This window comes from Rhea americana, unplaced genomic scaffold, assembly GCF_003343005.1.
Source record: "Rhea americana isolate MKP2758 unplaced genomic scaffold, rheAme1 scaffold_122, whole genome shotgun sequence".
NCBI lineage: Eukaryota > Metazoa > Chordata > Aves > Rheiformes > Rheidae > Rhea > Rhea americana.
In genome coordinates, this window is record NW_028185284.1 from 2,508,679 (window position 1) to 2,532,001 (window position 23,323).

Genomic DNA, 23,323 nt, shown 5'->3' on the forward strand with positions numbered 1-23,323 from the left:
GGCCAGATTCTCAGCTCTGTTGCAACAGCATAAAGAGACCATAAAGTGGGTTTAACCAGCTGCAACACCAGGATCCCTCACACTGATAAAAGGTGTGTCTGTGTCGGGGGGAGGAACAAGCTCTGCGATGACACCAAGACTGTCATCTGTGTCATCAATGTCACACGCAGTCCCTGTGAAGAGCACATCACTAGCTGCAGCGTGTGGGTTTGGTAAGGTACGATGACTGTGGCTTGTGTAGAGTTACAAAACATTGTATTAGTCTTCATCAGCAGGAAATCTATTAAAGCCAGAGGAGCGGGCTGAGTAAGGAAAACGACAGGGATGAGARCCAAGAAGCTCTCAGAGAAAGGGAAGCCCTACTTCTGCGTTTGCCCTTTGCATGTCAAAGTCCGGTCCCAGAGAACAGGATGGAAGAGTTGAATCATCACGATCATGGGTGGTCCAGTAGCTCCATATTTCTGAAGCTGCACTTTGATTGATAAATGACCCCTGAAGTGAGACTGGAGACTGGAGTCTGACAGAAAGGATGACAGAAATACCACTTCGAATGAAAGGGATAGTAGATCAGAACTACGGCTTTGAATAGCCATGCAGACAGGATGGGGCTTTCCCATACCAGTTTGAAGGTAGTTTTGAGAGAGCTGTACTGAGCCTGCATGTTCTCCAAGCTCTGTGCTATTTCTTAACAGCCATCATTGCCTGCCAAGGCAATGCTGTCCCACATGTGCTGCAGGCAATTTCTCCCTCCTTTGGAGGCACTTTGTGTCACCAGACACACCTGCAATCCAAGCCCTAGAGCTCATAGCTCGTGGTGAGTGGCACATGCTCCCATGACCTTATAGGCCGCAGGCTCTTCTGAGAAATGAGCTGTTTTTCTTTCCCCATAAAGGTGATGTTATTACCAGGCAAGGTGTAAAGATGAGGAATAAGTCTGATTAAATCAAGACGAAGGGTTAAACATTCATTTACAGTATTTGGAAACAGAGACAGGAAAGGACAATGAAATAAAATAGTGCCTAAGCTACTTTACAGCATGAGCTTTATTCCCAGCAGCTCCCTGAGGCCTCTTCAGTATTCTCAGCTAGTGCTACTGAGAGCTTGTCTGCCTTTTTCCAGCAGCATCACCAAACTGGTCAGTGGGATGACACTTAGAAGTGCCTGGGGCTTTCACAGACAAGACATGCCTCCTGAGATCCTAGATGAGCCCCACAAAGTCAATAGACAGGAGAGGATAGAAGGAATTTAGCAAAACACTCTTAACGGCGAGCCTGCTATCTGTGTTGCTAGTGCGCTTCGAGTAGTCTATGTAGAGCTTGTAGTAGGATGACGGCTGTGGAGTGTAATGCAAACACAAACGCACACAATAGCCTCCTGCCACCTCTTGGGCTTTGGCACATCTCTGCCTTCTCCATGTACGCAGACTCTGACTTAGGCAGAGGCTAACGTAGGGGAGGGAGGTCTGTAGACAGCTAGGTACAACTTGAGGCAGACCTGAGATTCAAGTTGGGTTAGAGGCTGACCTGGATCCTATCCAGTCCCTGCACCAAAGAGTTGAAAACATCAGAAAAGCTTTAAAATGACCTCCTCCAGCTCCCTAGTCTTCCAAGCAAGCCCACTGCTGCTCAGGAGCTGTCTGGATGAAGTATAAGCACTTTCTGATAACACCCTTGTGGTAGAGATAGGATATGTTGAAGGCAGGATGGTCACACCTGCCTGAGGAATCCTGAAGTTGGAGGATGAGATCAGTGGTAGAGACTCTATCATTTATAGCATGCTCTGTGATCACTCACAGCTCTCTGTTCTCCACCTGCAGACAGCCCTGTCTGAAATACCATATCAGGGGCTTTGCATACCCTTAGCTGCACAGTTAATGCTCCCAGGCTCTTGTATTGCCCTGCACAGTGAAATGGCTCAGAGCAGCCATAAATCGTGTCAAAGTTGTGTCACTCAGTCCTGGAGACCAGACCAGAACCGCTACTGTTGATGTGTGGACGGACTCTGTGGATATGTAGCATTGCTCCAATGGCTGTGGCCTGCTGTGCGGGAGGCTAGAAATGGTGTTTTGTGAATGTGCAGGTGCAAGAGGAAATTTCTCCAGACACAACTAACAGTCAAGTTTGATGAGGTGTTAATTAGACTATTCATGTAGCTGGAGTTGTTGGAGAGCAGAGCATGTTAGCTACCTACTGTGTCTGCAGGTACAAGAATCCCAGAACTGYGCAGGATTATTTGCTTGGGGGGAAAATTGTGGGATTCTGAAGAATTAACATAGATTTGAACAATCGATCAAGGATCAGCTACAAATGTTAATACATCACTGAATCACAAGGTCAGTGCTATAAGAGAGAAGAAACATGAGGGAAAGCAGTTAGGAAGGAGAGATGCTAACACACGTGGAAACTCACAACCTTTGGTACAAAACTTAGGCTGACATGCCTAGGAAGATTTGGCTGGAGACTCTCATCATCTATTGTTCCTTGGCTGGTATGGCCTAGTTTTTGTCRCGAGACGCTAACAGGTGTCAAGGTGTTACCTCTGCTGCAGCTGGAGCTGCAGTGCCAGGAGGATAAGGGTTGGCAGGCACTTGTGTCTACGCTAGMCTGGCAGTTGTTGATGCTCTACAGGCATTTTGGGTCCTAGGCCCTGTTGAAGTCACAGATCAGAGCAGTGAAGGAKTCTTCTAGTCAGGGGGTCAAAGCTTTTCCTTCAGCTCCTCATGCCTGACTTAGCCAGCTGAGCCAGGGCCAGGCCTGAGTGCTGGGGGGCAGCTGTGGGCTTACTGGGACTCACAGCACATACCTGGATGCCACAGCATCCCATCTGCTCATTCACTCCCGATGCTCCTTCCCAGAGATTTACTTTACCAGCAATCCTGGCTTCAGTGAAGCACCAGAGGCACGTARCAATGAGCACGAAACAAACAGTAGATGGATATGTCAAGTCTGTGACATCCCTTCAAGTCTTTGTGAAGACTATGCTCTACCAGAAGCCCTCAGAGGGCTTCTCCTGCACCCACCTTCATGCTCTGACTCCCCTCTGTTGTCTTGGCTTTGATTTCCCCTTGTAGTCATCTTGAGTCCATCATGAAGCATGATAGCCAGAGTTTCAATGAAATATAGGTATTTAGTGCATGCCACCAAACCTGCTGTTCCTCTGGTTTTCTGTCTCTGCCCTCTCTCTTTTCATCTTCCTTGGCTCTTTCTTGCTGCTGCTCTCACCACTGCTTGTTCACCCTCTGATCACAGAGTCACAGCATCTCTGGCTGAGTGGGAGCAGCAGACGATGCTAGGATGCAAGAGACCCCCTTTGACAAGACATAAGATTCTGGCATCCCCTCTTTGTGGTAGGGCTAGACATGGCTAACATCTAACCTCGATGCTTCGTGCCTTCATTCACCTTCTGACTTTGTGCATTGCAGCAGTGGCCAGGCCTGGAGGAGGATCCAGGCTATTCCATCTTAATGTTAGCCTAGGCTAACTGAAGGATTTTAGTGCCTCCTCCTCTTGGTGCATGGTGTCTGTGAGGAGCCAGTCACCCATCTGAATCGCATCTTGATCCTTTTGATGATGGTGTAATTCTACGGTGCTCTGAAAGAAACTGATAAAGGTGAGGATACACATTTGTAAGTTGTGATGAAGCCCTTCCTGCCTAGCGTGGACATGGCAGGCGAAGGATGCAGGGTCRAGAGCAAGCCTAGAGACGATATCTAGATTATCTGTGGACAGCCCAGCTCAGGATAGGTTTAAACCTGTCCTGGGCTCTGCTCCATGCATCCACACAACAACTCTAGGCAGCTTGTCMCTTGGGCTGATGATCTCCGTATATTGTAAGAAACCGAAGCCCAGGTATGTGGTCGGTGGAGATGATAGCTGATTGCTTGTGAAACAGAGCACAGACCGCACACTCGGAGTCCAGCACAGCCAGAGACCAAAGCAAAATCAAGATGGCATGAGAGGGAGAGTGTTTTGTAATATTTTTATGGTGACTGTCAGTGCCTTGGGTCTGTGCTGTCGTGAGGGCAAGCTGGATGGCAACTTCCCTGACTAAGAGGCAAAGAGGACTGCGGCTATCTGAGTACAGATCAGTCAGGCTAGGCATCACTGTATTTTGACCTAAGTGATGCCACAGAGACAGGCATATCTCAGAATCAGCAAACCCAGAAGACTCATCCTTGTGCAAGGCTACAGCAAGGGTAGTGACACAGGCTGTACAGGGACACTGTGAATAGCTCTAGAGCAAGAATACTGTGCAAAAAAGCAAGCCACAGGGCAAGTGAYGTTAAGGATACAGAAGGAGAAAGGTCGTTGCAACATAAACTCAAACTAAGGTAGCACTGAACCTGTGAATAAATACATTCATGAATATATTAGAATGAGAAGTGAAAGGTGTGGTAGAGTATTTGGTAGTTGCTTATACAGCAAGCAGGCTTAGGGATCTGAGGGAAAAAGAGAGGATCTAGTTATCAATCTCTCAGGAGGAAAGGGTTAACATAATTGTCACACAATTGTTCTGTATAGCTGGAATGCCAAAGTCGCTGTCACCTGTATAGGAAGAGCAAAACAGGTAAAAGAACAGACCAAAGAGATTATACCACTATTTAAGTTCATGGTGTACCTTCATCCTGATTACTATCTAAAATCCTAATCATTTTGTCTCAGAAGAGGTATAATAGAACTGGGAAAGTTACAGAGAGAGGAGTCAAGGATGTGCAAGAAGTATGTGATATCTTGTACATGGGAAAAGATTGAATAGACTATGCCTTTTCATCTTAGAAAAGAGACAGCTGAGAGGGAGTATTATCAAGGTCCATGAGCTTGTGAATGGTGGGTCTCCCACAGTGCAGAAAGTAGTCTGGATTAATGAATTATTCAGTGAATCAATGAATTATACAAGCAAGCTGACGGAAGCTTTTTCTCATGGTATGTGATTACATTGTAATGTCATTGTCATAGGATATTGTGGAGGCCAGARGCGTGTGTTCAGAAATGGACTGCATAAACTGATGATGGGAAAAATCAATGGTAATCCAACATCATGGTCCAAATGCAGCCTCTGGAGTCTCTAGAGTACAGATCACCAAAGCTGGGTAGATAGCCAGGAAAGCACTGTGTCTCCYTGCCTTGTTGGAGGCAAGACAGCAGACTTGCTTCTCTCAGGAGGGCTGGGATTACCTTGCCTTATCTTGGGACGCCCAGCCAGTTCTCAATCAGAAAAGCACTCATGTGCTGATGTTCACAAAAGAGAACAGGATGGCTTCTGYTTTTCTAGGCCAATTAGTTTAACATCAGTCCCAATATAACACAAGAAAACTCACTTCTGTAAAGGGGCTGAGAGGTAGAGCAGCTCTATCCACCCCTGCCCTGTTAGGGTGCATGATGAGAGTATCACTGTGGTAGCCATTCAGAGACACTTAAGAGCTTTACATTTCCAGTTACCTTGCTTGAGACTACCTTGGGGAGGTACTATGAGTTTATGTTGCGATGACCTTAGGGAGGCACCTTTTACAATCAATGGAGAAAGGTACACTTCTATCTTAGATACTATGAATTGTTTTTCTAGGGKTCCCACCTTCCTTCATTTCTCCAAGTACATCGGTGCCTAGCTCTRTATCACCTTCTTAGTCCATCTGTATATATTTTTTTTAATAATCCCTTGAGGACCTGTAATTTCAGTATGTGTCCTAGAAACTGTAGAAGATGCTGGTTTACATTGCAAACTCTATTGACTCAAAAGCATCCTTCATGAKGAAACACAAGCCAGAAGGTATTTGCAGCTGGTTCTTTTTCATAAGATGCATTATTGTAGTCATTTCCAGCACTGCAAGATGGTATATTGTAGTCTAGGTGGGTTCAGAAGTCTTCTGAAATGAAGTRTCATTCAACATTTATGCACCAATTTGATTGCATGAAATCATTAGTCTTTGCAAGGAGGTCACAKATACAGAAGATTGGTGCACTACTGGATTTCTGAGTGCTTACTTTTAAAGATGAGAAGGTTTAATTTTCATGTGGCATCACACACGTGCTTCACAGCCCGTGTGAATGGGTTCATGCAGTGTAAAATAAGCTAGGGTTGTGGTGCAGTCCAAGGTATAAAGCCTGCTTTGCTAGAAGGTTTGTGCAGCCCTAGCATAGTTCATGTTGGCTGAAGTAAGGAATTGTGAGCAGAAAAAGAATGCAATATTGCAGCAGATTTCTAGATAGACCCCACTGGGCTCTCTTCCCCTAGCGTGAATTCTTTGTCTGAAATCCACCATTACAGGTCAAAGATTTTGCATTAGCTGGGATGAGTAGGGTCTAGTGTCTGTCTCAGAATGTTGCTCYAGATATTTGATTGTACTTATAGAAACTTTGTACTAAAGAGCTTTTCCCCATCATAGTCMACACACTCACTTTCTAGTCTTGGTTTGTTCAATTTATTGGGTGGAAATTTGGGCTATACTCCCCCAGTTAGGCAGSCCTTAGGATGGAGAAGAGGACGTAGCTGTATGGATGGGAGCTATGCTCTGCCAGTTGTCCCAGAGCCACAGTGTTGGCGGGAGCTGACTCTGTGTGTTATACTAGAAAGGCAGCACGTCAAAACGGTCGGTGCAAACAGGATCATGCTCTCCTCCAGCACCTGACACTGGCCCCAGCCTTGCAGAGACCATGACTTCTGGCAGTAAAGCCCTGGCACAGCCTTTGCCTTGGTCTTTCTCACCAGCCATTTCAAACACAAGGYAAAGTTATTTCCACCTGTGACTGTTAGCTCAAAGGACAGAGGTATGCTAACTGGCTCCAATGATCCCACCCCTGTGCCACGTTCCTGCCTGGTGGTGTTCCTGCCTTGCAGGCTTGGGGGTGCAGCTTGCTTTATTAGACTTCAGGTAGTAGCAGATGAAATAACCCATGTTTGTGAAGTCYGGCACCCAAAAGTTAGACAATGCTAAAGCATCTGGGAACCTGCGTGATGGTGGTTTGTCTCTCTTATGCAGCTGCATTTTTGTTACAGGATCACTTTAAAAAGAAAAATTATTTAAAGGATGACAGTCTGCAATTACCTTCATGGGAAAGAGATTTCTAAATGCAGATGGCTCTTTAATGTATCAGGAATGAGCCTAGGAAGTTCCAGTGGCTGGAAGCTGAAGCCAGACACATTCAGATGAGAAATAACATAGTTGGAGGCTAATTAACCATGTGAGCAATTTGCTTAAGGTTACACTAGATGCTCCATGACTGGCAAGCATGGAATCAGGATAAAAGATCTATTTCAGAGATGTGCCCACACTCAAATGAAAGTTATGTTCTTGAGGGGTATGACCAAGTGACACCTTTTGGCCATGGTTTCACCATGTGGAGTTTTTGGTGACAGTACCATTTTGTGTTGTTCCAGCCCTCCTGTCCCTCTCTTCCATAGCTAGCTCATGACCTGTGGGGTGCTATTTTGGGCTGGGCTGTGTTCTGCTTTGGATGGCTGATCCAACTTTAAAATACATTTTTCTCACAGCTTATTTAAAAGCGAAGTCAGTCCTCAGTTCTAATTCAAGACATGACCCCACAAGCAATARTGTTGGCAATGGGGTGCTGGCATACAGGCAGCAACAAGGTAAGGAGGTGGACAGATCTCAGTTCGGGGTCTTTGCCTGATCTTCAGTACCACAAAGTCACTGCTCAGGGCTATTGTTCCTTCGGGCAACTGTGTTTTGGTTTTCCACCTGGAAATTCTGCTCCATCAAAATYTGAGGACTTCTGAATTTGCCTGGATTTCAGAGAAATGGAAATCCAGCCAGGGATGCTGAATGGGAACACTCTTGGGGTGGCCATGCATCTGAATTCCAGGGCAGTGCTACAGTGCTTGCACACAATGCCTGCACAGCACAGGCTGAGCTCGTCCCGCTGCTCGTGTAGTGTGGGATTTACTGCAGATGCACTGCRTAATTGATTGGTGCTCACAGAGTAAGGCCAATGTATAGGAAAATGGCAGATTTACTGCACCAGCATGGACCATCTGTGCAGCACATGTGCAGGGGATCTGATTCTTCCCGGAAGCATCTGGTTTACTCTGCCTGTGCTGCACTTGCATGCGTGTATACCATGCAGTCCAGGAAATCCCAGATAAAAATGTGCCAGCACTGGTTGGACAGCAGGACTGTATTGATCTTCACTGGCCTTAAAATTAGTGGTTCAAGCAGTGCAGGTGCTACATGAATAAATGGATTAAAATCATCTGTATTTCTGAGCTAAGGATATTCAAATGCCTGTGCATCACTGCGGTCTCCACCTGCCCTGCGCTTTTATCTCTTATTCTTATAGTACCACTTACTGGACACTGAACTGATCCAGATTCCCTTTGGAGGGTAGGGGCCATTACCCATGTTTTCTACGATGTTCCAGGCACATCTCTAGGCTGAACCTGCAGTTTTGCTAGGAACTTTTGAACATTATTTTGTAAAAATCTCAGTTAAGAAAGGGTAAAAGAAAAAAAACAAACCTAGACATCAAAATTTGAGCTAAAAGTGATCTTTTATGGTAAAATTTGGAAATGAACAGACCTGACTCATTTCAGTCTTACAGGAACAATAGAAGAAAATGAAGCAAGCCAGGGGCTTTCCTTTATTGCTGTCAGCTTACTTAATACTGCCCAAGCGATGCCTGTGTTCTTCAACCACAGAATCACAGGAGCCTTTTAACAACGGGGCAATTAACTTCCTAGAGGTGTAGGATGTGAGACAGGTGTACTGCTGCTGTTGCTCCAGGGTGCTGGCAGTTATGCCAAGGATTTGCCTTACTCTTCAGTCCGTGTTCAAGGACTTGGTAGTTGAGTGTGTTTTCAGCAGTGCTGTAGGCACTGTAGAAATAGCTAGGAGAGTCAGAAAACTTCTTCTTAGATCAGTATTCTCATGGTTTTGGATTGCAGGTGAGGAGTGCCAAGTTGGAGCTTAAAGAGGTGATTAAAAAAAGTCCAAGGTGCTTATTTTGTAGGCAGAGATAAAGTATCTGAGGTTAGAAAGCAAGCTGGGGTAATCTTCAAGCCTGGTTGCAATATATAGTCTGTATTCATAATTGCAGTTTARTTCAAGAGTTCATTAGTTTACTCTTGCACTTTGTGCTACACATTAGCAGGTAGGCCATGTAGTGAGTATTTTATACCTGGGAGTCAGGTTTTTTGATCCCTTTGGGATGTCTCTGCATATCTAGTTTTGTAGAAGAGCAGCCTCACCAGGTACTCTCTCCATAGCARTGTTTACAAGACCAACTTTTACCTTTGAGCCTGATAAACTGTGCAAGTCGTGTAGAATTTGCACTCTCCTTCTGGGAGCTGCAGTGCAGAGAAACGTACAGGGAACGCCCAAGACAGAGTGTTCAGGCCCACCACAGGGCTATGGGACACATCACAGGTAAGGCCAAAAGGCTTGACTCAACAGTCTGGGCACTGGCAGCATGCACTGGAGAGCCTCAGGTGTCCCATGTGCCAATCCCTCCTCCCTTGCTGCCTCCAGCAAGGCCGACTGGGCTGCTCTTCTCGCAGTCTGCAACTGGTGAAGGACCTTTCATAAAACCACCCTTCTGTCATGGGCCTCYCAGGCCTGACCCTCAAGAGAGACATAAGCTTTTTTGGAAGATGAGTCTGGGAACTGAAATTCATAGCACTGCTGGGCATCAGAATCATGGAGATTCATCAAGGCTACTGCTTTTTACAACATATTATTGTTTTTCTATTTCTAATTGCATCTCTTCCCTCTCTGTCCTCAGGGATTTATTACCTCTGCCTTTGCCAGTGTCCTCTTATGCTTCACAGGGTCCAACTGCCCTTTTGTCCCAGTCTATAATTGACCATCATCATTAATTTGAAATCATAACGATTGTTTCCAAGCTATATATAGCTTGAAGTTTGTGACTCTTGTTTTAGACCTGATTAGAGGCTTGTGTGCCTGAAAGCATGCAGCTCTTCTCTAGCACGTTAGCTGGTCTGAGAAAAGGTTTTGCCTCTCCATACAAACCTTCCCTCTTGTTCCTACAGCAGCATCAGTGTTGCAGGTGGAGGATGCTGCAGGCCACAGCAGAGAGGTGGGCCAAGGCACCCTCTCCTCTGGGCCTGGGGTCTGGGATGTCTGGGAAGGATGTCTGTCCTTCTCCTTTYATCCTTGAGGAAGACCATATTCCTGATTTAAAGCAAGCTCTATCTGTAGATGCTTGGTCACCTTCCTATCTGGGGGAAGATCTGGGTCGCAGGAGCTGCAGCTCTTCTCCTTTGGGGCGGCACGTTCCCATCAGTGCCACTCTTGCCCTTGTGCCCTGGCGCAGCGCTCGGTGGAGTCCTGACAACCGTGTGATTAGTGTTGCCCTCCCAGGGTCTCCGTGCATTGAAGGGTAGCCAGAGACAGTACAGCATCGATTACTTTCTCATCATGTTCACTTGATCAAACCAACAGCTCCTGTCACACACATACTTTATAACATCTAAAATGCAACATCAGCTACACTGTGCATGTTATGCTACCGACAAAAAAAAGCATGCCAGTGCTGTTGCTGTGTATCAATGTGTTTTATATCTGTGATCCTAAGTGTCTGTAAGGATATAGCAACTGTTTGTACTTCCTTGCGTAAGTTTGAGTTTTCCAGAGTGTGGTTTGAGTTGCTGGGTCAGGGAGCCATAGAGGGACTCTCTTAGATGGCAGCAAGCCTGTGCCAGAGGCTGCAGTTGTGATGGTTGCACATAGTGCCCAAGCATAAGAATTGCTTTGCTTCTGGTATCAGTGGTGGAAGCAGATACACTTGTGTACCTTCAATTCTAACTCAAAACATGGACCTCTGGAGGAGGTGTATTTTCTTTCAGACAGTTGAGTCACTAGCTACCAGAAGACTTAATGCATATACACAACTCACYAACTGTGTTATGGAAGTGCTGTGGCTATTCCTAAGAATGGGCCAGACCAAAAGCCCACCCCAGTCAGAATCMCATCCATCTCCTAACAGCCAACGGGGCAGCAGAACAAGGCAAGAGTGCCACAATACTTGTCCAGCTTTCTCCCACTCCCTAATGTTCCTAGGCTTCCTGAGCTACAGGTATCATCTTTGTATCTAAAAGCTTTGCTGTATCTTTTTCACCAAGAATCTTTCCAATCCCTTTCCGGGTCCAGGCAAGAAAGAATTCTACTACCTAAATACACRTGATGTCCCCTTTTCAAATGGGCATTTAAGCTTTTTTATTTGATTGATATTAAYAGTYGAGCTGTCGTTTTCATAGAACAAARTACCTACCCCAAGATCTTGTCCCTGAAATGTTGTTGTGCTCAGAGAACTGTCCCCACCTGCTTAGAGCCTCTGCTGGGAGCTGGATTTCGCCCCCTTGTTTTCAGCTGTGCTTGCAATGAACACTTGTATTAATTACAATTTATGCTTTCCATTTAAGGATACGAAGGTTTAGTTAGAAAGGCTCTGACAATGCCCATGAGYGTGGTGACTGTCTGTGCTGTCTTGCGGCATCGGTTGCTTTAGGCCTTCCCTTGTGCGTATGGACACCTGTGACAACACTGGGCTTATGTGGTTTCTTCCTCTGTTTCCCGTAGGTTCATGAAAGTGGCTGGCAGCACGGTGGATGCTGTTACCTGGCAACAGTAGGTATTCACCCTTCCTTCTACTTTCCAACACGAATGGCTATGCAGCGATAAGACAATGTTTGGAGCGGAGCTAATGCACTGCCTGGGTGTGGAAGGGGGGGACTTCTGCAAGCCGCTTCCTCTGTCCTTGTGCTGCRTTTAAATAGGTAACAGAGACTCTGCTCCTCCCTCTAGAGATGCTTTAACAAATACGGCAGGAGCGGATGTGCTAACCTCGCCCTATAATTGAGATAGGYGCTAAAAATATTGCTGCATGCATGCCTGGCCTGTCAAATTGCAGGAACCAAGAGCTTTYCTCTGAACTACAGAAATCTCCCATCTAGCCGGGAGGGCAGGCAGCCCTCGGTGTTGGCGAGGGTGGTGAGGACAGGGAAGCAGAAAGTCATGTGTGACGGATCTGTGGGGCAACCTGAAAGTCCTGCTGTGTGTGTGGTTCTCTCTTCACCCTGGATTGTGGTCTCCCTGCAACCACTCGCCTGAGGCTAAGCTGATTTAGCCCGGAGAAACAGAGGCTTAGTCYAATGGTAAATGGCAAACCCCACCCCACTTTGCAAGGGTCTAGTACATCCGTAGAGAAGCCGCCATCCTGAGCTGCAGATGGAGCCTCAGGARCAGATGGGGACAGAAACGGAGAGTAGACATCCAAGATCCAGGCCAGRCTGGGGCTGTCAGAGAGATGCTCATACCTGATTTTCCCCCTGGTTCCTATGCATTGACAGAGAGACTTAGGAAGGGTCCTTGTGTCCTGGTAAATGCTGACCTTTTGTAGTCCCATCTTCCCAGCRACATCTGAGCCAAAGGACACTATTGCTCTCACCACCTACCGTGAAATACAAGGTGTGCTGTGATACAGAAGAGGCAAAGCATGCTCTGAGCTGGAACATGTGTGTGACAAGAACAAGGTGAAGGGAAAGGATTTCTTGTTTTGATGAAAATCCTCACATATACTTTCTCCTCCCATTTTCCCCAACGCACCAGTTTACACACTGCAGCCAGAGCTCAGTTTCTCCACCATGCTGCGGCCATCTGCGGTGGGTGTGCAAGTGCTGTCACGAAGGTGAGGCGGCATGCAGGCACAGCAGCGGCTGCCAGGATTGACAGAAAGGACTTCTGGGACAGGCAGGGCTCTCTCCTGCCATGGAGAGGACACCTTTYGGAGACAGGCATTCTTTGGAGCAAAATCCACAGTGAGGCTCCTGGTTACCAGAACAAATGGGTGCATTTGCCCTGATGCTGGATTAGACCACCCAAGCCATCTGCCAACCTTGGGCACAGGAGCAGGGGTCTCAGGTCCCAGGCGRGCTCACGTGTGCTAAGCTGGTACTCCGCAGGGACCATTGCTGGGTGCTCAGGTTGCTTTCCTAGAGCTTAGCAGGGTGGTGTGTTCAGGCCTCTGCCCTGCTCCATGCACGCAGCCAGGCACCCCCGTTGTCTCTGCCCGGCGGTGCTGGCGGTCCTCTCCTCRGCACTGTGAATCACTGGCCATAGTGCAAGTCTTGAATATGGTGACTCCAGACCATACTTTCTCTCGTAAAGCCCATCTGAAGACCTGAAAATGAAAGAGCTCAGTAGTTTTTAATATACAAGCTATTCTCACAAGTGCACCCAGGGTCTCTGTGTTGGCGTGTTTAACTTGGAGACTTCTGCAAAAGCAACTGTCTGCATCGCGGAGTGGTTTGCAGCACCAGACACGACTGGTATTGATCAAGTCCCTCACGCAGGGGAGCACAGCTCGCCTTGCTGTGTCGCAGCGCTGCTTGTCTACACGCTCGACTCTTAGGRCTTCCCCGCCAGGCAGCAGCAGTCTGGTGCGGAAGGGGCAGTTGGGTAGCAGAGCATTTGGAGCATGATTTGTGTTACTTACAGGCTCATGCTGCGCAATGATGATCTATGTCTCAGCTGGGAGTTTGCTTTTCATGATTACRCGATGTGCTGATCACACTTACTTAGTCCAGGAATTTGCTTTCTGAAACAGGGCTTGATCACTGGGCCAAGCCCTTGGATGAGTTGAAGGAACAAACTTCCAGGCTTCGTACACGGAATTTCATCTTAGTGCGCAGGCAGACTGCGCCGCACGGCTGCTTTGAAGCCTTTTGCTGCAGGATCAGTGGAGAGCGCTCCGGTGCGGAGCGGCTGTGCCGAAGCGGTGCTGCGAGTCGAAAGGCTGCGTGCAGCTTCCCRCGAGGGACAGCCGAACTGAGGAGCTGCTTGCTGAATCGTTTCCACTGAAATGTCGGAGCTGCTTCTCCCCCAGCCCAGGGATTGCACCCGTGTGCTTTTGTGAGGACTGGCAATGGCCACGGCTTCGGTCTGCGCTTCCGTACTGTTTATGAATAAATATCAAAACAGTGTCTCATCCCTCTGCTCCAAACAGCAAAACAAAACAAAATAAGTTCCTTTGTATCCAAGAAGAAAATTATTAGCAGGAAAGTAAACTGCTGTCTAACTTCCAGTATGAACATTTCTGTTCCAAACCCTTAACGTTCTCCTGGGATATTGGGTATAAATTTGTCAAATCTATTATGCCTTTGAAAAGATTGTGCTTGATCCAGAAAAGAGATTGAGAAGGGAATAGTTTGAAGGGATCTCTATTCTCTGTGTGAAAACGCACAACTCTTCCCTCTTGCCTGAAATATATCTGACAGAGAAGTGACATGGGGTGTAAATAAGCAGGCTTGCCAGCCTTTCCTAGTGTGGTTTCGCTTACATATGTAACTCAGCATGTGTGCCTCCCTCTTCAGAAGTAAACTCTTGCTGGATAAGGATGTGTGAATGGCTTARAAATGTCCAGGGAATTTCCACTAGCAGAGGGTGTGGCGGGTAGGACTGACAGTGGCTCGGAAAGTTTTGGCATTTCCCTCATCATTTAGTCTGTTTTGTTGTGTTTGGTTTCGAGTGAATGCTCAGTTTATTGTGGACCCCCCTCAGTCTTTGGATGCAGGTTTCCACAGCTCAGAAATCTTCCCACAGCCGTATTTTTTCTCTAGCTTTGCTCCTAAGCTTGGTGTCCTTGCACATGTGGAAGATCTATTGACTACTTAAGCCAGCAGCCGTGCCTTGATCCTATTCCTGTGCATGTTCTTAGTTTGTATTGATCGTTTTTCACTGCAAAGGGTTGCACAGAACTCKGAGTTTGTTGAGTTTTACAGACAAATCTTTGTGCAATGCTGCATGGGCATGCATGGTATGCTGCTCAAAGTGCTTTTGTTGCGTTAGRTTTGGTTTGGATGGCGCCTCCTCTGGCCAAGGCATGCCAAAGGTCCAGGTAGAGATGCTCACAAGGCAATGGCTCTCTGTGCCCCCCTCTTAAGCAGGGAGCAGATTTCCCAAAAGTGCCAGAGAGAGCTGACTGGTGTGCACTTACACGCTGAAGTGCATACCAAGGGTGTGSAGATGCTGTGCTCAGAGCATGGTGTCTTCTGAGGTTGTGCCCAGATGTTGGGGCTTCATGCAAAAATCAGTAGCCAGTCTCCAGTAGAGATAAACCGTGCCAGGCCATGGCTTTGCACACTGCTGGCCATCTCCTGCACTGTCTAATGATGAGGACAGGCCCTGGCAGGGTGGTGGCCCTGGCCACCAGTACAGTCCTAGGTGATGCTTGCACGTGACTAGGGGGCTGGCAGGGACCAGAGACAGTTCTCGCAGGCAGGCTTGGTGGAGACACCCCATTTTGGGGGAGAGCGAGGCATGGCTGTRAGCTGTGCCATGAGCAGCAGAGACCAGCTCTTGGCCATTCATATTTATTGGTTTTAGCCTGCATGCCCGGGCACAGAGGAGCCCCTGGTTATTTAGGAGTTTTTTTCATGGACAGAAATACAAAAATCTCAATGGGAAATGCTAAATATTCCTGTATCTGCTCAATTCAGTGGACTGGAGGTGGGCAGTGTCGCTCTGCCGTGCCCACCGGTCTCTCCCACGGGAGCAGGAAGCATCCGGCCTCCCTCCTCCAGGGAGGAGCAGGGGGTGCCTTGCATCCAGTGCTGCAGGAACAGGCTGCTCCCTCTCTTTGAGGGGGGGAAGGTGCTCAGGGATCGGAGCCAGCTCTGCAGGCAGAGGTGTCTCAGTTTCACAGCTGCAGCAGTCGCCGGGTGTCACGCTGATGGAGGGGATCTGCCTCGCGCCACGTCCCCGGCAGGCGGCTGCTCTAATTCCAAGCAGACTCTCCCTGTAGCAGCAGGCAACAAAGTAGATCCGGAAATTCCTGAGCTTTGGGAAGTTGGCTTTAATGTAATTAACTGCAACAGAAGAAGAGGTCAGATAATAGGGGCAAAGGTTCCTCTTTAAAATGAAAGAGGAAGTAAATGAAACCAGCTGCCCAAGAGCCAGTGCACTGCCTTCATTAAGTATGGTACGATGCTCATGGTCACACATAGCAAACTGTGGCTCTTTCCAGAAAAGCAYTACAAAAGCAGCACAAGACCTAGGGGTGACAGGACAGGGACATGAAGCCCAGGGGCCTGGGAGCCTGGCACTGCCTRTCTTTAAGTGCTGCTAAGTTGCTGTGTGTGCCTTGGCCTTGGAGCCTGCCCAAGGACAAGGGCACTTCTTACTGGGAGCTGTGCTCAGCCCTGTTTAAGTAGATCCTTTGCAGCAGTTTTTTTGATATACCGATTCCAGCTCCTTCCTTTGTGCCTCAAGTCTTGTGCTACAGATCCAGCTAGGGGTGGAGACTGGGATTTGCGCTACTGCATTTCCTAGCACTGSCACAAATCTCTGCCATGCCTTGGATGAGCCCTCTCCCTGCTCTGTGCTCTGGCTTGCCCRCCTACAAAGTGACACAGTGATACCTCTCTTTGCAAAATGCACTGATCCTATCATGGGTTTCCTAGTGCATATTCCAATAGAGGTATTTTTTTTTAGAAGTAGGATATTCCTTGCTTTGCAAATGGGAGGAAGAGATCTGGCCTCACAATTTTGTGTGTATGCTCCCCAGGACACCTGAAGTGGCTGTACACGGCCATTCCTCTGAGATGTGTATCTCATCTAGGCTTTTGCTAAATCTCCCATTCCCTTGGTTGGTTCTTCTTACATGTCTGCACATTGTCTGCCTACAGAGATAGTGGTATCTCTGCCACTATCAAACAGGGATACTGAGTCAGATCTACATGCAAGTGCCCATATCCAGCACCTTGCATATCAAGAGAAACTGCACAGTCTGTGCCTATGATGGGCATATTGATTTTTCCTAGGCTTCAGGACCAGCTCTGCTGCTGCACTATATTCAGAGGCCGTGGAAAGCCTGTCAGCCCATGCGGGAGTAGGATAGCTTGTCCCTGATCTAAATGCCCTGCACTGAAAATAATTCCTTTCTATCTGATGTGAGACTCACCGCAGACCTTGCTGGCCCCAGACAGCACTCCAGCTCCTGCTAGCAGGTCACTGCACGCTTGTTGCTTGAGCATGGCCATGGCCTCCCACTGCCTGGGCAGTCAAGCAAGGTAGCTGGTGAAGGAGGGACTCGCCTACCCCTCTGCAGAGCCGCGGCTGCCCAGCGACGCCGGTCTGCGCTGGGCACAGTTTGGCCATTTGTCTCCTTTGGCGCTGAGACCCCGTAGGCATCGGGAGAGGAGGATGCAGCTGCCCTTTGGGCCCCAGCTCTGTGCTGCTGCTCGGGGAGGTGTTTGTCCGCGCGGGAGCTCTCTGCAGCTGCTGCTGGCTTTTTCGGAGGTTGGAGAGTTGTGGCAGAAGGTTTTTTTATGTCAAGTGCGCTGAGTCATTGYAAATATCGGAAAAGCTGTAGTCTTTGCTCCTGGGAATAATCCAMCTCTAATGATCTCTTCTCCTGCTTGAAAGATCTGTCAGTTGTGTGAGTCTTGTGTAGATTTCTGTATTTCCTTTAGCGACGGTTGAAGTTTTCAACAGGAAGTACCGAGTCTCCATTACAAGTTCTAGAGCTGGAAATGACTTACTGGTTCCTGAATAGTCTGGCACTAAATCAGCAAAACTCTCAGTGCCTTTTTCTTCCTTACTGGCCTTGTACATTTGATCCCATTTTCCCTCTCTCCCAGTTTGGGGATTTTAAAAGTACCCATCTATGTCTAAAAGCTTCCTAGGCAGATCTGTGAGACATCCCTGTTGGTCTTAGAGAAAACTTGTAATTTTCTTCATGCTCCGCTTAAAGACCCAAAGCTGAGGGGTTCCCCTCTTTGCTCCCCGTGGGAGACACACTATCAACAAAGAGATTTCCTGATATTAAAGCACAATGTTTATTTTTGCCTTTCATCCCTGTGCCGTTTCTCTGGGTTGTTAATGAGGGTGTCAAATAACTGTGATCATGGCATTGTCCCCAGGCATTTCTGTTCTCTGCAGGGTCTTAAGTGGCTCAGCACAGCGAGCACCTTCCCACACTGGCTCCTCTTAGTTTGTGAGAGACAAGCACAGTGGGGAGGGTGGTCAGTTAGAGTTACTGGTTAAAATAGTAATGTTCCCCTCTGTTTGCAGTAGGGCTGCTAGTCGGAGCACACCTTGTGCTTGAAGAGCTGATGAGGAAGCTCAGCTTGTTTTTGGTGTCTGAAGGGTTTATTCTGGTCTCCGTGATCATATTGGCTTGCACAGACCAGGTGAACCCTGCAGAAAGCCTGTAGTGTTGGAGGAACGATATGTCGACTGACATATCTCTAACTTCACTTTTTTCATTAATACAACCTTCTTTTATGGCCTTTCAGCTAGTTTTCAGCCCAAATGATGGGACTTTTAGTCTACACCAGTCCAAAAGATCTTTTCTGTTCAGTTCTTACGTGCTGTACTGAAATCCAAACATCTGCCATCCCCAGAGTCCATTGCTTTGTAATTTTGTCTTAAAAAGTAATCTCTGCAAACCCCATCACTGCTTGCTGCTTACTGATCTGTTGTCATCTCGGCAGCCAGTGATTCARTATTATGTAAGAACTGATGATATTCTGAACGCTTCCCAAGTCCCCCTTGGAGATAATCTCTGCCCTTAACATCTTACAGCCAGCGAGGACACCCTGGACAGTCTCTTTCATACTTTCTCCTCTTACAAAATGTTAGAGTGAAGCAGAGGTCTGCTAGGCATGATCCTGTGTTTCCACAGCTGGAACTCTGTACCTGGGAGAGGATTTGCAGAGGAGTTGCTTCTGTTTTGGGGCATTTGCAAGTTGAGCCTGCAATTCATTTCTGTTCTGGGCCAGTTAGCCCTGGCATCACTCACCTTTCACTGCAGCTCTGAGCGGCTCCACGCGTATTTAGTCTATTACCTGATTTGTGCACTGGAGCAGTGAGAAGCAAAAGTGCTCTCTGAGCATTTGTAAATGTTGCATGTGTGCTACGCGCTCCGGCTGCGCCTGATTTAGCGTGCGGCGTCCTTTGCRGATGCTCTTGCCCTCACGTGCGTTCATGCACCCAAGCAAATACGCCMTGACGACCACTGCAGCTGCTCTCTTCTCTCCCTCTTGCTTTGGGCTTGCTGCCGTGGGTCCTGGGCTWGCTTTTGGTTCACCAACAGCCTTTCTGCCTTTAACAAGGAAACGCTCCTTCTGCCTTTTGTCTGCCGTGTTAGACCTGTCTCCGGGAGCGCCCGTGGTACAGCAGTGGGCTTTCCAGTGCTCGCTGGGCCCAAGCAGGATGCATGTTAGAAAGAAATCACTCCTGTAAATGAGCTGTAGCTCTGGGAAGGTGAAACTGTCTTTTTTCAGACCACAGGATACCAAAGGATTTCTGAGGGCCTGTCTTCCTCTGTACTGCTTTTCCTACCTCTGTACATGGTGCCTCTCGTCCCCCTCCAAAACCCCAGAATTGTCTGGAGGGTACAGGCCTTAAGGAGAGAAGAGGATGTGTTTTCCATACACTCATCCCAGGAACTAGAAATCCTTTCCTGCTCAGAGCCCAGGGTGCCACAGACCTCATCAGCTCTCCTGGGACTCGTGGCAGGCTCTTGGCACCCTGAGAGAGTCTCTGCCCACCTTCCCCATGCACAGAGGCAGGGCACCGGCTGTGTGCAGCCTGGTGTTCCCTCTCCCCTGGACATATATACCTGTCTGCAGCAGCATCTGTTTCCCTCGCAAGCCCATGCAGCRCTGAAAAAGCCTTGTTGGACTCTTCTGTATCAAATTCCATGTTATTAGCAGTGAGGCAATCTCTTTTCTAGACTATTTTTGCAGCACTAGTGCTGAAGATGGTAGGGCAGCTTGCAGAAACCCTCTGGTTCTGAGAGCAGCAAAGAGATTTCCCTGCTGCACCCCAGTGTGCCCCAAAGGGCCCAAGGGGCCACTATATATTCYATAGGGATTGTGCTTTGTTGCCTCCTTCCTGAGACCTCCTGCACCCTGAGTGTACTAGCACCTCTGGGTGCAGTAAAGGAGAAGGGTCTGTGTAGCTCTGCTAACTCAGGGTAACCAGCCTCCTCCACTGCTGCCAAACAGGCAGGRTGCAGCTCCAGAGAGGGATCGGAGGCAGCAGCCCAGACTGGCAGCCCACCCGGAGCTGCTGCCATTCCTGTGCCACCTACAGCAAGCCAGCACCAGCACGGCTGTGGCACACTCCAGGATTTGCTGTGTCGAGCGGCTGATATACGCTGGAGATCTGCAGGGAAGAGGGTCAGAAAGTTGCTGTTGCAAAACTCACTTATTGGCCAGATGGATGTTTCTGGGTTATGTCAGTGCGTGCTTCGGCAGAAGCCTTGGTGTCCCTGTACGGCTGGAAGGACACTCTGGGAGATCTGCAAGGGATGCTGCTATTCCCTGCGTGGCGTCAGAGGTGCTGGTCCCAGACACTTCTTCAGGAGGAGCTGTGCGGGATTACCTCCAAACACAGGCTATTTGGACTCTGCGACAGACAACTTCACCTAATGTCCTCGAGCCAGGAGACAGTATTCAGGCATTTCAAAGCCTTCCTCCCACACTTAGAGACAGATGATTCAAATTATGATTGGCAGCACTATAGCTGTGTTTTATATAAGCAAGCACGTGGAGCGCAGGAGTCAGCCCTCTGTGTGGGAAACTGTCTATGGCATTTCCATGGCAGAAACAATTTCTGTGAGAGCAGGGCTTCCCCTGCTGCACTAGCAGTGGGGAATGCAGGTATAGGACACGGGCACTTCTCTAGGCAAGGATTTGGTTGTGGATGTTTTGCAGGAATGAGGAAGGGGCAGGTTGTGCTGGGAGCAGGGCTTGCTCTTCAGTGTGCTACAATCCCCATGTTAAACTGTAATCCCCAGTTATCCCCATGGCCGGGGATGCGGTGCAGCTCTGATGATCTCCAGGAGCAGCCTCAGCCTCCCCCATCCTATTGCAGGTGTGTTCTGCATTGCCTGGGCCAGAGACAGACAATTTTCAGAGTGTCTCAGAGGCTGTTCCACTGCTGGGGATCCTTCCCCTCCTTGCTGTCTGTGGCATGCCTCCTTTGGCTAATGGGCCCTTCATTTAAGGCATTAGATGATACTGGCTCCCAGGATGAATGGCTTCTCCGCATTTGCAAAACAGGGTGTCCCTAATGCAGGCGATAAGCCAGGAGCCCCTTTGCAGCTTGTTGCAGACTGCAGGCGGCGGCCAAGTGGCGCACGCACCCTCCGAGGTGCATGGTGTGCATGCCCGTAGGAGCGAAGGGCACCCTGTGCCGGGCCACTCGGCAGCCCTGGCCACTGTTGGCTCTCTGTGGTGGGTAGCTGATCTTTAGGGGAGCTGGAGGATAGAGCACAGCCCCACAGGAGGAGCCTGCCAGCTCCCGGGCTCACACTGCGTAGCTGCTGCATTTAGCATCCACGGTCCCCTCTGCCCTGGGGAGCTGCTGCCTGGCTCRAGTAGCCAAGAGTTGCCTTGTCATTGAGGTTGAGCCCTGCTGTCACACACATTGTGTCAGAAGGTCCCTTTCCGTGGGGTTGATGTGAGCTAAGAACACGAGGTGGCCAGCAAAGCCTCAGTGGGTCGTGTTTCACTCCTGGCTTTTTGCATTTTGCTCCCAAGATTGCTTTTCCGTCAACGGTAATGAAGCAAGGGCAAAGCTTCCGGGGCCTTCTACAGTGTGGGTGCTCAGTGTTTAGGTTTAGTCCACCTCCCTCTGCATTTCTCTCATGGACACAACGGATCTGCTGGACACAGCCATGGCCAGARAGCCAGGCCTGGGGAAGGCACAAGGAGGCCCGTGCAAAGCAGAAGGAGGAGGAGACCTGGGACAGCAGTGGGACATGAAGGTGTGGGCTGGGGTAGAGCTACTCCTAGCTATCTGATTCTTGCCTTCTTATTTTCATTCCAGTTACTACATTGATGGCCGAGTGGCCAAAGTGACGGACTTCCTGAAAACGCGCCTGTTAGACACGCTCTCTGACCAGATCAGGAAAATCCAGAAAGTGCGTGAGTGCAAAGGGTCTGTGAGGGGTAAGCAAGGTTCGCCCAGCTCACCAAGGGGGCTGGCCACCAGACCGGCTTCACTGGGGGCTTGGATGTGCTTACAGGGGAGCTGGTGTGAGCAGGACTAGGGGCTGAAAAGGTGGCATGGACCATGCTGCAGGCACAGCTGTGATGGGAGAGCTTGCAAAGGAGATCTACTGCTGGGGATGGGTGGGCTCCCAGCTCCCTTCTCAAATGCTCTCAAGGATGGGAATAAAGCCCTGGCAGCACTACTGCTGGCCCCAGGTGTGCAACACCACCGGTGGTYGGTGGGAAGGGGAGTAGCTCTGGTCACTGGGCTCCAGCAGAGCTGGAGAGGCCATAGAGGTGTGTGGGGATGACTGCACAGGCACATCCCCAGGGTGATCAGGTCTGTAGGGCAAAGTGTGGACACGGTTGGGCAAAACCTCTCCAGAGGAGCCCACGCTTGCAAGTCTCCCCTCTGCTCCTGCGGGGAGCATGAAAAGTGTGTGTTTTCCGTAACCAACTCAGTTGGAAGAGGAGAGGAGAAGAGGGAACAACCAGGAGGTACTAAACAGGCCAGAATGCTGCCAGTGCCTTGCCCGCTCAGGGGAGGTTTCATAATGCAAAATGTTAGAGCAGGGGAGCTAGGASTGACCATCAACTGACCATAAAATGATCTGAGAGAGTAGGACCTGAGCACAGACTGGGCAAAATGTTGGCATTCAGCTGTGATGAAAACGCATGTTTTGTGGGGAAGGCAATCACGGGAGGTTTTCAGTGGCCTTTAGCTTGCCCTGCTCTCCACCAGTGCCTAAAATGTTACTTGCAGAGTTGTGACTGTTGCAATTCCAGGGTGATTTTTGCTAGCACAGAATCATGATCATTCTGAACAACTGTTTTTTCTTTTTTTTTCCTCCCGATGATCATGTTTTGACTGTGTTATAAAACCCAGCTGTTGTTCGCTTGCTCTGTCGGAGCCTACAGCACCACCTGGCTAGCACAGCGCTCGGAGAGCATTCCCGTCCCTGCTGGTCGGGCAGACGAGGCTGGAGCTTGTAATGACTGCGTAGGAAGTGGGGGCTCTGCAGGATCCTCATGCTTCTACTGATTCGGGGTCAGGGCTGCGGCCCAGCCTGCGCAATTGTCAGTCCCACAAAAAATAAGAAGCACCTATAAGGCAGGAAGTCTTTAGGGACTGGAGGATGCATCTGCCTGTCTGTCTTGTCTAGGTTTTTGTACCATACCAGTCACCACAATGTCTTACTGTTGCAGTTCCTGCAGGGAGAAGCTGTAGGATGAATAAACAACCTAAAGAGGCCCCAGGAAAGGGGATGTGAGGGTCTGCAGAGCAAAACCGGGGGAGAGCATCCGCTTGCCGAGTCCTCTAGCGCAAGCTGGGAATCATCCACGCATG

At 48.8% G+C, this 23,323-nt stretch overlaps 1 protein-coding gene across 5 annotated transcripts in view; it reads left to right on the top strand.

Annotated features, from left to right (window-relative positions):
* HPSE2 (heparanase 2 (inactive)) overlaps positions 1-23,323 on the top strand; it is a 128,680-nt gene that overhangs the window by 84,273 nt on the left and 21,084 nt on the right. For 4 of the 5 annotated variants that reach the window (XM_085325759.1, XM_085325754.1, XM_085325756.1 and 1 more), the window contains 2 exons: positions 11,552-11,599; positions 21,812-21,905. In XM_085325759.1, the coding sequence (XP_085181885.1) occupies positions 11,552-11,599; positions 21,812-21,905 (142 nt within the window). The remainder of the gene's footprint in view (positions 1-11,551; positions 11,600-21,811; positions 21,906-23,323) is intronic. The other variant, XM_085325755.1, reaches the window with a different exon arrangement.